Here is a 14,803-nt window from a genome sequence, read left to right on the forward strand (position 1 = left end):
CTCATGTGTTCATCAAGTTTCATTTGAGTTTCCAGTACAAGTATCAGATTTCAGATTAAGCTCAAGGTTCCTAGGAATAGGTTCCATTAATATGTGTGGTAGGTTAATATGCCCTCCAATAAAAGGAGGCACAATTCATGCTGTACTCTCCAGAAGGTTATGCAACTTTGGCTTTAGTCCACCACAATGCAGTAACCATTTTTGACCTGTGACAAACTCCTTTTATGTTCAGGTCTGGTCGTATTATGGTCACAAAGTCTGGTCACAAAGTTTCTACTGGACACATCCTTAGTTTTACACAACTCATTCTCACTGTCTGTTAGAAATTCTTAGTTATTGGTTCCTCTGAACCATGAGGAGTTAAATGAGCAACGTGGCAAATTTTGGCATTTGTCTGACCCCTAGCTACATTACTGACGGGGCTGTAAAACCAGTGCTCTGGCACAGCTTAACTCTTTTCTGCTTGTGGTCATAGGCAAGGTTACGTTAGGAAAGAAACAGGCTATGGTTATGAAATATAATGAACTCTGTCTTTTTAACTCAAACTCATATTGAAACCTATATTACACATTTATACTCATTCTGACACAATAGCCATGAAGTTAACTCCACTAATTTTAGCTGTTGCTTGTGTACTGGATGTACTGTGGTGCTAGACCAAAACCCTGCCCATCTGATATTTCCAAGCTAGCAAGATTGTTACAGTCACTGACACAGTAGAAGGAACAACATTTGATTTGACATCCTTAAACTGCTATTAATCCATTGTTAGTCGATGATTAATGTATCATGCTGAGATATAATAAAACAGTTTGATACACGCACGCATGTACCTACACACACCAAAATAACCAAATATTACCCTGTGAAAAACATTTGGTAAAGTATGTTGTGGGTGCAGTCCATTTCACCATCAATGAGTTGATATATTGCTGTTTGAGGACATGCGTGTTAGCTGAATCACTGGCATTAGGATAATGTTGGTAGAGGAACTATACTTCCATTATCAAGTTATTTTCTCAAGTTTCATTCAAATGTCATTAGGCACACAAGGAACACAAACTACGGTACATTTAAAGTGTTCCTCCTATCTCAGTTACAATTGCCTTATTAATTCACCTCATTAAAAGTGGACTCTTATCAAACACTTAATCAGTGTAGCATATACCAGGACAAGACTTTATCACATTCAATACTGGGACAAATTCAGATTAACACATTCATAAAAGATTGTTTCAAGAACAAATGTACGACACATGCAAACATTTGTTAAGTGAGAACTTATATCCATATATATAATGTAAGTGGGTTTTATATCAGTAATGTCAAAAACATTTTGTTTGTTGGAGAGTACAGATTGATAAAATAAACACACACACAACAATTTCTCATGACATATGTAATGTTTAATGGTCAACAGTCAAAGCAAGGCTTATCATTCACAATTCACAATCTTCTTTCATGCATTTTAAAGTTGTGTAATTTTGTCAACTACTAATTATTTAAGCCTCCAGATTTGGGCTGGATGTGTCAATGTTTAGTTCATACATGCATAATCTATGAGCAGAATTACTGTCTGACCTCAATTAGCTACGAAATCCCAACATTTTCCCCATGGGCCAGCCCCCTAGCAATTCGAGTTATTGCCAATGAGCTTCAGCCCCTCGCCATTTGAGTGACAGCCAGCAAGTTGCACACACAGCAGAGCGAGAGCAATGACGTGGTGCACATATCTGCACATGTGAAATAGTACACAATTTCCGGGGACCACTTTTGGCTCGTGAGCTCTACTTTCAGAACTATTGGCTAAAAAGTATACAAAAGTACTGTAGAATCTCTTTAACCGACAATGCTATTGTGGCACTGTTGTAAACTATATAAATACATCTACAATTAAAACAACAGGCAAAATCCTGAGAAAAAGTGAGAACATTGTCTTTATTATAATACAACCCTGCCCCTAAAGTCCAGACTCTCCTTGACTGGTCTCCTAATACATAGGCTGAAAACCAATGAAACACATTCAAGAATGACACTGAAATAGCTAATACCAATTATCACCCCTTCTCATCCCCAAAAACTGAACACAGCAAATATAAATTACAGGCATCGTATTTTCCAATACATTTATAAAGCTTTACCTTTGCCAAATGCTCTAATTTGACTTTACAAACTATTTCATGTTACATCACTATTTTGACAAGTGTTAAGATCATTTTGTGTAAAAATCTATACCGCAATAAAAGTGCTCCATTGAGTGTAAAACTGTTGATCACAGAATGATTTTAGATCATCACTTTATGTGATTGAATAGACAACCTATTTCCACTCATACATTATACACTTCAACCGTCCGCCGTAACAGTCCAAAAGTGTGGTTACAGAGGTCATAGACACATAGGAATGCTGTTATTGGGAAGGGGTCTCCTCAGGCCTACCAAACAAAGAGCAGATTCAATCCATGGTTGAGCCTATTCATGCATTCATCCTGTGCTCATCAGTTTTTGCCAAGCTCACACTGGGCAGTGATAAAGCCATTCTAACTACCCACATGTCCTTTTGAAATGTCCGCTCCAATATAAACGGTTGTTTAGTTGTAGGTCCGCATTTTGCTTCTTTGCCGTGTCATGTTGACTGAATTTACAACATTGTCATTCCAAACGCAAATGTCTTCAGCTTCTTAGTTATTTTCTTGTGAGACTGTGGTTTCCTGTAAAAGACAAATGAGCAGTAAGTTAGACAATAGCCCGAAGCATCATGATATGCATCAAAGGAGAAATATGAGAGGAATCCAGCACTAAACCAATATTTGAAACCTGAATAAGCATTTATTTTGTCAATTCATTGAGGGGAGAGGTGGTAAGGTAAGTGGTAGTAGATCATTGTGTGCCCATACTCTTATCTTATCCTATATGCAAGCGATGTTGTAATAGTGCTGGCCAGACAGTGGTTTGGTCAAGGTAAACTTGTGCAATTTGTGGATTTTAGATAAGCTCTCCGCTGTTGGCAAACCCCAAGCAGAACTAGTCTGGTTCTGTTCTAGCGTAACAGCACACAGCCAGCCTGAACATTAAAAGCAGACTCCAACCTGCCCTATAGATTAAAATATTTTACTGTCTGGAATACAGTCTTTCTGTTACACATCTGGCGGCCTGTGGAAACAGAATCCTGAAATTCTTAAACTAACTTTGAAATAATAAACTTAAACGCATAGAAAATGCAGTAAATGTATTTTAAAATACTAGGGGAGTGTCACTGAATTGTTGATTGTACTGTTATTTAAATGGGTGGAAACGACTTAAGACATCCTGTGTAATTAAACATCTGTAAACATTTGGAAGGAAACGTAAATGTAGCCTTAACAGTACGGATGTGTCTGCAGGCAACGGAATAGATACGTTTTACAGAATAGTGTGAAGCGCTCACAAACCAGGTGTGTTCTCATGATGTTTAGATACCAAAACACATATCATCCTATAGTCACCAAAAATGAACTTTTACAACACTCAGTCAAGTTGAACAATACTTTTTACAACAATGCTGTTAGTTAATGAAGGTCCACACACCAAGTTTTTACAGCTTTCAAAAAATGTTGTTTTTGTAATTCCATCTTAACTACCTAAGATAAGCCGCCAGCCATTTTCAGGACTTTTTTTCAAAGACATCCATGTGTAATTCATGGGACAACAACAGGTTGTTTCAATAAAGTTCTGGTACAATCAAATGAAATATAATGCCTGACGGTACTCTGTAGACTTTCAACAGCAAGCCACTTGAATAATATAAACAAATTTATGGCACCTTTCACCAATACGTTCACAAATTGCATCACTCTCCTGCACTTATCCGCTTAGGTAAAAATAAAGTTTTACAACTTTACCTCAGCGATTGGAGATAATATCTAGGGTGTTAACACTTAATAAGCCAAAATTGCAGTCAGAAGAGCAGGTAATGAAATGGCTATGATAAGTTATACATCTATGGTTCTGTGTTTGGTCAATTTCTGAAAGAAGTCTTACAAATGGAGTCCTCTCTCCAAATTTGCTCCAGAACGTCATCTTGACAGTGTTCTTGTGTCCAGTCCGCTGGTCAAAGGTCTGGCAGGTCTTGAAGGGGGGACTGTACAGGTGCAAACTGGCCGAACATTCTGTGTGACTGGCGTTCTCTACTCTGTGCAGCCCAAAGGAATCTAAAACAGGTAAACATCACACATTTATAAGATATAGAAGCAGAATGTGAAACATTCACGTAGAGGTCGACCGATTAATCGGCATGGCCGATTAATTAGGGCCGATTTAAAGTTTTCACAACAATCGGTAATCGTCATTTTTGGATGCTGATTACATTACTTTCCACGAGGGAACTGTGTGGCAGGCTGACCACCTGTTATGCGAGTGCAGCAAGGAGCCAAGGTAAGTTGCTAGCTAGCATTAAACTTATCTTATAAAAACCAATCAATCTCCACATAATCACTAGTTAACTACATATGGTTAACTAGCTTAAATAGCTTGTCCTGCATTGCATATAATCAATGCGGTGCCTGTTAATTTATCATCGAATCACAGTCTTCTTTGGCAAACCGGTGATGATTTATCAAAAGCGCATTCGTGAAAAAAGCACAATCGTTGCACGAAAGTACCTAACCTTAAACATCAATGCCTTTATTAAAATCAATACACAGAAGTATATTTTTTTTAACCTGCACATTTAGTTAAAATTAATTCATGTTAGCAGGCAATATTAACTAGGCAAATTGTGTCACTTCTCTTGCGATCATTGCACGCAGAATCAGGGTATATGCAACAGTTTGGGCCGCTTGGCACACTGCGAACTAATTTGCCAGGATTTTACATAATTATGACATAACATTGAAAGTTGTACAATGTAACACAAATATTTAGACTTATGGATGCCACCTGTTCGCTAAAATACGGAACGGTTCCATATTTCACTGAAAGAATAAACGTTTTGTTTTCGAAATGATAGTTTCCGGATTTGACCATATTAATGACCAAAGGCTCGTATTTCTGTGATTATTATATTATAATTAAGTCTATGATTTGATTTTTGATATAGCAGTCTGTCTGAGCGGTGGTAGGCAGCAGCAGGCTCACAAGCAATCATTCAAACTTTACTGCGTTTCCAGCAGCTCTTAGCTGGGAATATTGAACCACCAGCTTTCATATGTTCTGAGCAAGGAACTTAAACATGAGCTTTTTTTACATGGCACATATTTCACATTTACTTTCTTCTTCAACACTGTGTTTTAGCATTATTTAAACCAAATTCAGCATGTTTCATTTTTTATTTGAGACTAAATAGATGTTATTTATGTATTATATCAAGTTAAAATAAAAATGTTAATTGTTCATTCAGTATTGTTGTAATTGTCATTATTACAAATATATATATACATATATATAAAAATTGGCCGATTAATCGGTATCGGCATTTTTAGTCCTCCAATAATCGGTATTGGTATCGGGGTTGAGAAATCGGTCGACCTCTACATTCATGTATCACATAGCTGTGAGTTCCGCTTATGGTAATTTCACACCAAACACAGCACATAGACCAAACAAAGCCCATAGAGTCCCAGAGTATACATTAAGAATTTGTATAATACGTACCAACCTTTTTTAACATATACAACCAGATTTCAGAATCAAATAAATGAAAGTGAATGTTTATAAAGATATACTGATGAAACTTTACCATATTTTCCTATTAACAAACATACAATTATGACACTTTAGAAGCTATTTTTATAAATGTTCTTGGTCCCAGGGTCATGAAATGTTCAGAGTACATTGAGGGAAGTTGCTGCGTTCAATAAACAAAAAAAATATATTTTTTAAGAATTTGAGAAATTGCATTACGACATTTTCATCAGACCGTGATGATATTATGTATGTAAATCATATGAACAAATGCCTCCTCATGTTGTCTGACACACAATGTTGAGAAATACTAAACTGTCTTACCATTGATAAACTGTAAACTGTCTTACCATTGATGTAGGCACACTGGTTTGTTTGCAGGATTCTCTGAGATTTCTGAACCATGTTGCATGTTTTTTTATCGGGCCATTCAAAAAGCGTCTCCTTCAGCTGGCCTTGCAGCAACTTCATGAAACAGTGGGAGTCTGTGTGGTCATGGATACTGCTGCAAGTGGTGGAAAACAGACCGTCTTAGAATGTGCCAGAACAGTGTTATGTGGGGCTCAGCAATCAAACATGTGGTTACATGTATGTACACCACCATTAGTTCTAAGTCTTGTTTAAAGAGAAACTCTCTGCCTTCTGTGTTGGATATTACACATCTACTGACAAAAAGTATAACTTAACTCCTCAAACTATATTAGCTACAATCTGATATAGTATTCCTGTCATTGTGCCTCAAGCAACGTGACTAATTGTTCATATCTGTTAAGTTTCAAAAGGGCAATTTATTATATGGTTACCACAAATGTGTTTATCTTTATGAAACTTGCATAACGTTGACTTTCACAAGAACATTGGACTTTGTTATCTCCATACACTTTCTACCTGGAGCCCGTTTCTTCATTTCACTAGACCTATACTAGTGTTCTATCTGACAAGTCATATATTGTAATTACACTGGTTCTGTCAATATTTATGACACTGCCAATATATACACTGGTATAGACATAGCACCTTAATTACCACATTAATTCTGAAGTAGAGGGATTTAATTGCCCCAGATCAAATAACTTGCATCATTGTTTTCTAAAAATGTCTTACCTGCCGTGACCCTCTCCCCAACAAAGTATCATGAGGTTGAACTTTCCATTCCCTTCATCCACCAGGTTCCTTGTGTACCTGGAACACAAATATAAAACACAAACAGAAGTGTGGGTTAGAACAAAGGTAGTGCTTACCCATTCAATTATTGGGAGCATATATAGGGTGTGCGACTGTCTTTTAAATGACGACCACTCCAACATTTTGGGGTGTGTGTCAACTCGTGATTTTGACTAGAACAAAGGTAGGACATCCACTGCTTTTGTTCACTGAAATTTAGGAAACTGAATCATATGGTATAGCCACAAACTGATTTCTGATTACTCCAATACTGTACATGCAAAACATCTGGCACAAATACAAATGCCAAGCAGTGACATTCACATTATTGAATGCCAGGCTCATTAGTTTGCACAGTCAGTTGGGGCATAATTATCTTGAGTCTACAGTCATTACAGTTACAGTTAGCGCAAGAGTAAGACCAGAGGAATAGGGTTTTGAACAGATGGATTGCAATGTATTTTGTTCTCAGTGGTGTGACTCATTCAGAAAACTTTAAAATGATGTTTTAGTTTCCATACTGTTTTATCCACTAATTTCCACAATTCTGTCCAAAGACCTATAAATGCTACTCTCAAAGTCTTAAGTGATTGACCTATATACATTTATTAGGAGTACTGACAAAGGAGTATTAATATCAGATGATATAGAACCGCATATGGCCCAGTTCATGTCTCTAATCATAAATTATATTTAATAGCGTAATAGCGTAAGCAACACGTGCATTACGTCTATAAAGTAATTCGAGCCATCACAGACAGACATGTTGTTCCCTCGTTTTGCACGAAAGTCAATGGGTACACTAGTCACGTTTTTGAGCGCGTAGAAAATCGTGTTCTTGTGGCAGCTGCAACCCCATACCGCAAACGCAAAAGGAATCTGTCTCTAAATTCTGATTGGCGGACGGGTTCCCACCCTCGATTTACCCCCACAAGAACCAAAACAACTCCCAGTTTATGGTGCAAGCCGGGAAAACTGTGGATAGAGCGTTTTCTTTTGTTGAAGCACACAATGAAACTCATTTTGAAAGTCTCATTCTGTTGTAAACATCTTCGAATGTAACTTATTTGAACGTTTTAAAGTGAGAGCATGCATGCTAGGCTATAACTGACAAATATTAAATCTATTGCTTACACCTTTTTACATGGCAAAAGGTGAATATAATTATGCTTTTTTAGCCTATTCAAATGAGTTTTGCAGATAAAATGCAACATGTGGGCTATATTAACAATATAATATATAACACAATCAATAATTGCACATATATTATGAGAGACATCACATTAAGTTAAATAAAGGTTAAATAAAATGTAAATAAAATGGCTGTTAAATCCCCTGAGAAGAAGCCTTTGTCATGCGTTGAATATGTTTAGGGCCTTTGCCTGCTGATCATTTGTGCTACACCTTTGAAGTTAAAGTTAGCACCAGCACCCCACCAATTTCAAGTAAATTACTGGAGTTTTTGCAATTTATTGTAATACTATTCGTTGCAGGATTTCACGATAAGGTGATAACTGCATATAGCCTAATTAGTGATATTTGTGTACAGATTCTTACAATTTAAATAGTACGTTTATCACCAGGCCATAGGATATCTTTTAAATTAAACAGGCCTACTCAATCTCAACACTACAGGAGCCACAATAACAATTTTCCAAATAATAAACATAGGCCTATTTATTCGTTTATTTTTACCTGAACTGGTCGAATTTTGCAAATTTCATCCATTCCTGTGGATTGCTGTCATATGCTTCCATTATATTTTGCACCTCCTCCACATTGATATTGTCACTTTCAAAGATTTTATGCAAAACTTTGATCAGATCATCAAGAGTTTCTGGTTTCATCACTTCGGTTTGCTCCATGGTTCAGTGCGTATTTATCCCGGCAAGCTTGCTTTCTAACTAACTTTTGAGCATCGCCTAGTCTTTATAGAGTCGCCTACTCTTTTTGGGGCCAACTGTTGTTGGACTGTACCATTATGAAAAAGGGTGAACATATTAGTTAAAATATGAAAACCTTTATGGGAATAACATCAATATTTAAAATCAACATTAACGTTGTAAATAATAACAGGTATTTTATTTACAAGATACACTTAAGTTCTTGGTGTTAAAATATTATTCATTATTTACCCCCACATCATGAACTTGGACCAATCCTTGCCTTGGCCACAGCTGTTAACAAAATCTCTTCTTTCTTTTCATAATTCTTTTATTTGGCCTTGACTTCTGCAATAGCCCCCTTGCCCTCTTAATTAGGCAGGTCTTGAGTCAACGAGTCAGAGAGAAAGAGAGAGAGCTATAGAGCAGGGTTTTAGGAGCCTAATAACAAAACAACGTGATATCACTTGTGAGAAAATTAAATCAAGAGTTTAATTTAAAACAATTATATTTCTCTGTTTCAGACAGTGACATTGATTTGTAATAATAATAATTAGTTATTATTTTATGCTAATAACAGCATTAAGAAAAATCAGGATCATATTTTGTTATCATTGTTGGTTAAAGAAGAAGAATAGGCCTATGTAAAGTCTATCAGATCATAACACCACCTAAGCTTTTCATACATCTGTGCAAACTACCAATTTGGAGCTCACATCCAGTCATTTAAGTGTAATGGCGGTTGGGCAGTGAACTACACTGATGAGTAACCATGCCTGAGACTTGAAAAGATGCGTTGGTGCCCCCGAGTAAAGGCTTTAGCTCAGTGGGCTAACACAATCTCGTGGAGCAAAGTTACAAACCACTTGATCACATTGGTACCATGTCACAGATTCACAGTGGTGTAAATTACTTAAGTATAAATACTTTGAAGTACTACTTAAATATTTATATATAGAATGGTGCCAGAGCGGATGGCTGCTGTTTTACGGGCTCCTAACCAATTGTGCTATTTTGTGTGTTTTGCATTGTTTGTAAAATATTTTGTACATAATGTTGATGCTACCGTCTATTAGGACCGAAAAGAGCTCCTGGATATCAAAACAGCAATTACTTACCTCAAACTGGACAAAGATTTTTTCTTCAATGAGTCGGCCACAAAGGATATAATGTTGCTCCCAGAGAAGGCCAAAATCCCTGTCATTCACATGAAGAAAATAAGGAAATACAGGGGGCGGAGAGCAGGGTGCCTTGTGAGAATTTGTTGGTGACTGTGTAACCTGCCTCTTCCATTCATTCTATAAGCCAATGTGCAATCATGGGAGAATAAACTGGATGAGCTCCGTTCGAGACTATCCTAACAATGGGACATTAAAACTGTAATATCTTATGTTTCACCGAGTCGTGGCTGAACGACGACATGGATAATATACAGTTGGCTGGGTTTTCGTGCATTGGTAGGACAGAACAGCCACGTCTGGTAAGATGAGGGTCGGAGGTGTGTGTCTATTTGTCAATAACGGCAGGTGCGCGATTAAGGTAGTCTCAAGGTATTGCTCCCCTGAGGTAGAGTACCTCATGATAAGCTGTAGACCACAGTATATACCAAGAGAGTTTTCATCTATATTTTCTGTAGCTGTCTATTTACCACCACAAACCAACACTGGCACTAAGACTGCACTCAACAAGCTGTATAAGGCCATAAGCAAACAAGAAAATGCTCATCCAGAAGTGGCGATTCCATTGGCCGGGGACTTTAATGCAGGCAAACTTAAATCCGTCACATGTGCAACCAGAGGAAAAAAAACTCTACACCACCTTTACTCTATTCACAGAGACGTGTACAAAGCTCTCCCTCGCCCTCCATTTGGAAAATCTAACCATAAATCTATCCTCCTCAACCCTGCTTACAAGCAAAAACTAATGCAGGAAGTACCAGTGACTCGCTCAATACGGAAGTGGTCAGATGACGTGAATACTACGCCTTAAGACTGTTTTGCTAGCACAGACTGGAATATGTTCCGGGATTCATCCAATTCCATTGAGGAATATACAGGTGTACAGGGGTGGCATGTAGCCTAGGTTAGAGCATTGGGCCAGTAACCAAAAGGTTGCTAGATTGATTCCCCAAGCTGATAAGGTAAAAAGCTGTAGTTCTGCCCCTGAACAAGTTAGTTAACCAACTGTTCCTAAGCCATCATTGTAAATAAGAATTTGTTCTTAACTGACTTTATTATTATTTTTAAATACCACTGTGAGAGCCAGAAATCTTGCTTGTTTGTAGGTGACCAAATACTTATTTTCCACCATAATTTGCAAATAAATTCATTAAAAATCCTACAATGTGATTTGTGATCATCTATGATGAAAATTACAGGCCTCTCTCATCTTTTTAAGTGGGAGAACAAGCACAATTGGTGGCTGACTAAATACTTTTTTGCCCCGCTGTATACATCTATAGGTCAGAAGGACATAGTCAAAATATACGTAACTAATCATTTTGCCCAATCGTTTTCACTTTTGTAAGAAATATTGCAATATTAACATTGAATTTCAGAATGAACTTTGGACATACAGGTAACTGCCAAAATCAAGGAAACATTTGAGTAAATTAGGGATATAAAGTATACTGAAAGCAGCTGCAGGTATTGTTCTTGAGTTAATTCAGCAATTAACATCCCATCATGCTTAGGGTCATGTATAAAAATGCCCAGTTGCCCATTATTTAGGCTACCATTGCTAGAAAAGATCTCAGTGACTTTAAAAGAGGGGTCTTAAAGGAGAAAAGGGGATTTAAAGTGTGTGGGTGTGTGTGTGTTTGTGTTTGTCTCAGTCACCATATCAACCCAATTGAACACTTATGGGAGACTCATTCTGGAACGACGCCTGAGACAGCGTTTTCCACCACCACCAAAACACTAAATGATGGAATTTATCATGGGAGAATAGTGTAGAATCCCTCCAATAGAGTTCCAGACACTTGTAAAATCTATGCCAAGGCACATTGAAGATGTTCTGGCAGCTCATGGTGGCCCAACGCCCAGTTAAGACACTTTGATTCGAATCCCCGAGCCGGAAAGATGGAAAAATCTGCCGTTCTGCTCTTGAGCAAGACAGTTAACCCCTAACAACAACTGCTCCCCGGGCGTGGGTGACGTGGATGCACATCTTTGGGTGGTGGATTATTCTTGATACACACAGGAGTGTTAAAAACCCAGCAGAGTTGCAGTTCTTAACACACTCAAACCGGTGCGCCTGGCACCAATTACTATACCTTGTTCAAAGGCACCTAAATCTTTTGTCTTGCCCATTCACCCTCTGAATGGCACACATACACAATCCGTCTGATTTGTCTCAAGACTTAAAAATCCTTCTTTAACCTGTCTCCTCCCCTTCATCTACATTGATTGAAGTGGACTCTACAAGTGACATCAATAAGGGATCATAGCTTTCCCTTGGATTCAACTGGTCAGTCTATGTCATGGAAAGCGCAGGTGTCCTTAATGTTTTGTACACTGAGTCTATATTTGTTTGCTTATTAATCTAAATCAATTGGGCTCTTGCTCCACCTAGTGGCTTAACCTAGGTGAAACATTATGTCCAAAAATGAAAACAATGGCACTTGTGGGAAGTATGGGTGTAGGCCTAACCAGAAGATTGCTGTTCCCAATTTATCAGGTAAATGGGAGTAATGGGGATGTCATTCTCCCACACAGCTATTTCACTACTTTACTAAATGAAAAGATTGGATCAAATAGGAAATGGTGACATGACATGGATAGGCCCATTTAAAACATAACATTTTTATTGTAGCTGTAGGCTTTAGCCTGGAATTTTTCCTATTGTACCACAAAGTTTAATGGAAACCTGATGACACACAAATTCACTCATAGAAGAGAGAGAGAAAGAAAGACAGAGAGACATGAGTTTAACGTTGGAGAGTGATCATGGGTGGGATATGGGCATCAGTTCAGTGAAGTGTTGGAGGAGCTGGGTAGTAACGGATTACTTGTAACGTATTACGTAATTCAGATGACAAAAATGAACCAATTGTAATCAGCCCAGATAACTTTTAAAAATGTAAGTCAATGACAGTTACATCATTCTTAACAGCGGATTACATTTTGGATTAATATGAAGCTGTGGGCTGTAAGTGTTTGCCTCAAACACCCTGAAGTCACAGCTTAGAAGTCACCTGTCAGTGGGAATGGTAGCTCCCTTCTGTTCTGATTTACTTGAAATCTTAAAAACAGGCAGATTTTCTCGCAATCTGAAAGGGTCTGTCATAGGAGCCAGCAGCCCAGCCCCCTATGGTTAAGACGGTCTGCCAGCCCCCTATGGTTAAGACGGTCTGCCCGAAGGCAATGACTCCCCCGGCACTGAACTTCAGACTCAACATTGACATCTGATGGACTGGCTCATCTTGGGGGCAAGCAGAGAGAGAGAGAGAGAGAGAGAGAGAGAGAGAGAGAGAGAGAGAGAGAGAGAGAGAGAGAGGGGATGGGATTTAAAGAATCAGTGTAACACACAGGGACAAACCTATGCACATTTTTTTTGTCATTATTTGCAAATACTGGGGGCGCATTCCTCTGCTCAGACATTGCTGACACCTGCCAGATTTTACGTCTCGATATATATTTTTTTACGTATCAGCTAACCACATCATATGATATAGCTATCTATGGCGTAATTTTCAGGCCTATGATATGGACAGGCCTATGACGTGGACCATGGCTGCAACTCTACTTGTTCATGTCCATTAATCATTCTTCAAATATCTTATTTTGTTAATATCCTAAATGTCATCCCTAAGACGAAAACACATAAAATGGTCTGCAGTCTGCCAGAGATGGCAATACCCTCCATACATTTTTCTTTATACTTCCATTCTCCCACAAAATTACTCAAGCATGTTTCAGTTTATGAAAAAACCTTCTGCAAGGCCCCTTTTATCCAAAATCAACCCCTCAAATCCTGCACACTTCTTGATGGCCCCTCAAGATACCCGTATGTTAGGTGTAAGCAAAAAATGGTGTTCTTCTGATTGGCTAAGAAGAAGTGCTTTGACGTGAGGGCGCAAGAATGGCGTTAAGTTCAGACCTTCGTCTCCTGAGTACATACCTTCATCTCCTGGATACAAACCAAGTAAACTTACCTATAAGTATATTTGCTCTCTTGAGGATCTTGAAATAGAGTCCGTTTGCAGGTTGGACTGGTAGGAGTGACATTTTTGGAAAAAGTTAATTCTTGCTTTTTGGCTAACCCATACGTTGTGTCAAGCTTGGTTAAGGACAAACTGGGAATGGTTACATCTGTGAATGTTTCAATAATTGGAATCGTTCGAATGTTTTGTGATCCCTCCACCCAGAGGAAGCTGCCGCTTCGAGTCATGCATCTCAGGTTTCAACCTGAGTGATTAGTGGGGTAGAGGTGGATCAAAAGAAAAATAATATTCCTGGTGTTTGTGACACCCACCGTTTGGTGAGACTTAGGTTCTCAGTTACACCATTGGGTCTAAGTCTCATTGAGCTTTGACACATATTTTCTACCTGATATAAGGTCAGGTTTGTTTACATTGGCTATTCTGTGAGGGCCTGTTCCGAACTTTAGGTGCTAAGGATTCAGACATGTTGCAGCAGTGTGTAGAAGGGAGATCCCACGATGTGAGAAATGTGCAGGAGGGTATAGTCAGATGGAGTGTAAAGTTGTGATAGAGAAAGCACTGTGTGTCAACTGTGGGGGTGCCCATGCAGCTGGTGATCCGAAGTGCACTGTAAGAGAGACAGGTTGAGATTGCCAGAGTTTCGAGTGGGGCAGAATGTTTCCTATGCAGAAGCAGCGAAAAGAATAAAGGATATCCCAAGGGTGAGTTATTTGACTGCAAGACCCCCCCCCCCCTCCCCTAAGGTAGGATTTATTGCTATGGTCATTAATTGGAAATCTCAGAAGATTGATTTGGTGGGTAAGCAGCAGATACGTTTTTGGGTGACAGCAATTTTAGTGCAGAAGAACTACAGGGGTTGTAAAATGTGCTATTCACACTCTGTGAAAGGCAGCAACATCCAAGTCTGCCGGAAAACTACACGAAGAAGAAGA

The 14,803-nt window shown here is 38.5% G+C and overlaps 1 protein-coding gene across 1 annotated transcript; it reads right to left on the reverse strand.

Annotated features, from left to right (window-relative positions):
* Window positions 1-1,384: 1,384 nt before the first annotated feature.
* Window positions 1,385-8,748, reverse strand: LOC109895600 (cysteine dioxygenase type 1). The gene is made up of 5 exons (XM_020489436.2): window positions 8,520-8,748; window positions 6,765-6,842; window positions 6,011-6,165; window positions 4,020-4,189; window positions 1,385-2,710 (listed from the first exon to the last, which is right to left on the reverse strand). The coding sequence occupies exons 1-5, from the start codon at window positions 8,687-8,689 to the stop codon at window positions 2,681-2,683; spliced, it is 603 nt and encodes a 200-aa protein (XP_020345025.1). The 5' UTR covers window positions 8,690-8,748; the 3' UTR covers window positions 1,385-2,680.
* Between the last annotated feature and the right edge of the window lie 6,055 nt (window positions 8,749-14,803).

This window comes from Oncorhynchus kisutch, linkage group LG8 (genome assembly GCF_002021735.2).
Source record: "Oncorhynchus kisutch isolate 150728-3 linkage group LG8, Okis_V2, whole genome shotgun sequence".
NCBI lineage: Eukaryota > Metazoa > Chordata > Actinopteri > Salmoniformes > Salmonidae > Oncorhynchus > Oncorhynchus kisutch.

Coding starts and splice junctions, on each gene's coding strand:
- LOC109895600 (XM_020489436.2), bottom strand. CDS start 8,689: ATGGAGCAAACCGAAGTGATGAAACCAGAAACTCTTGATGATCTGATC. Junction 6,166..6,764: donor TGGGGAGAGGGTCACGGCAG/GTAAGACATTTT, acceptor CACCACTTGCAG/CAGTATCCATGACCACACAG. Junction 4,190..6,010: donor CCAGTGTGCCTACATCAATG/GTAAGACAGTTT, acceptor TACCTGTTTTAG/ATTCCTTTGGGCTGCACAGA.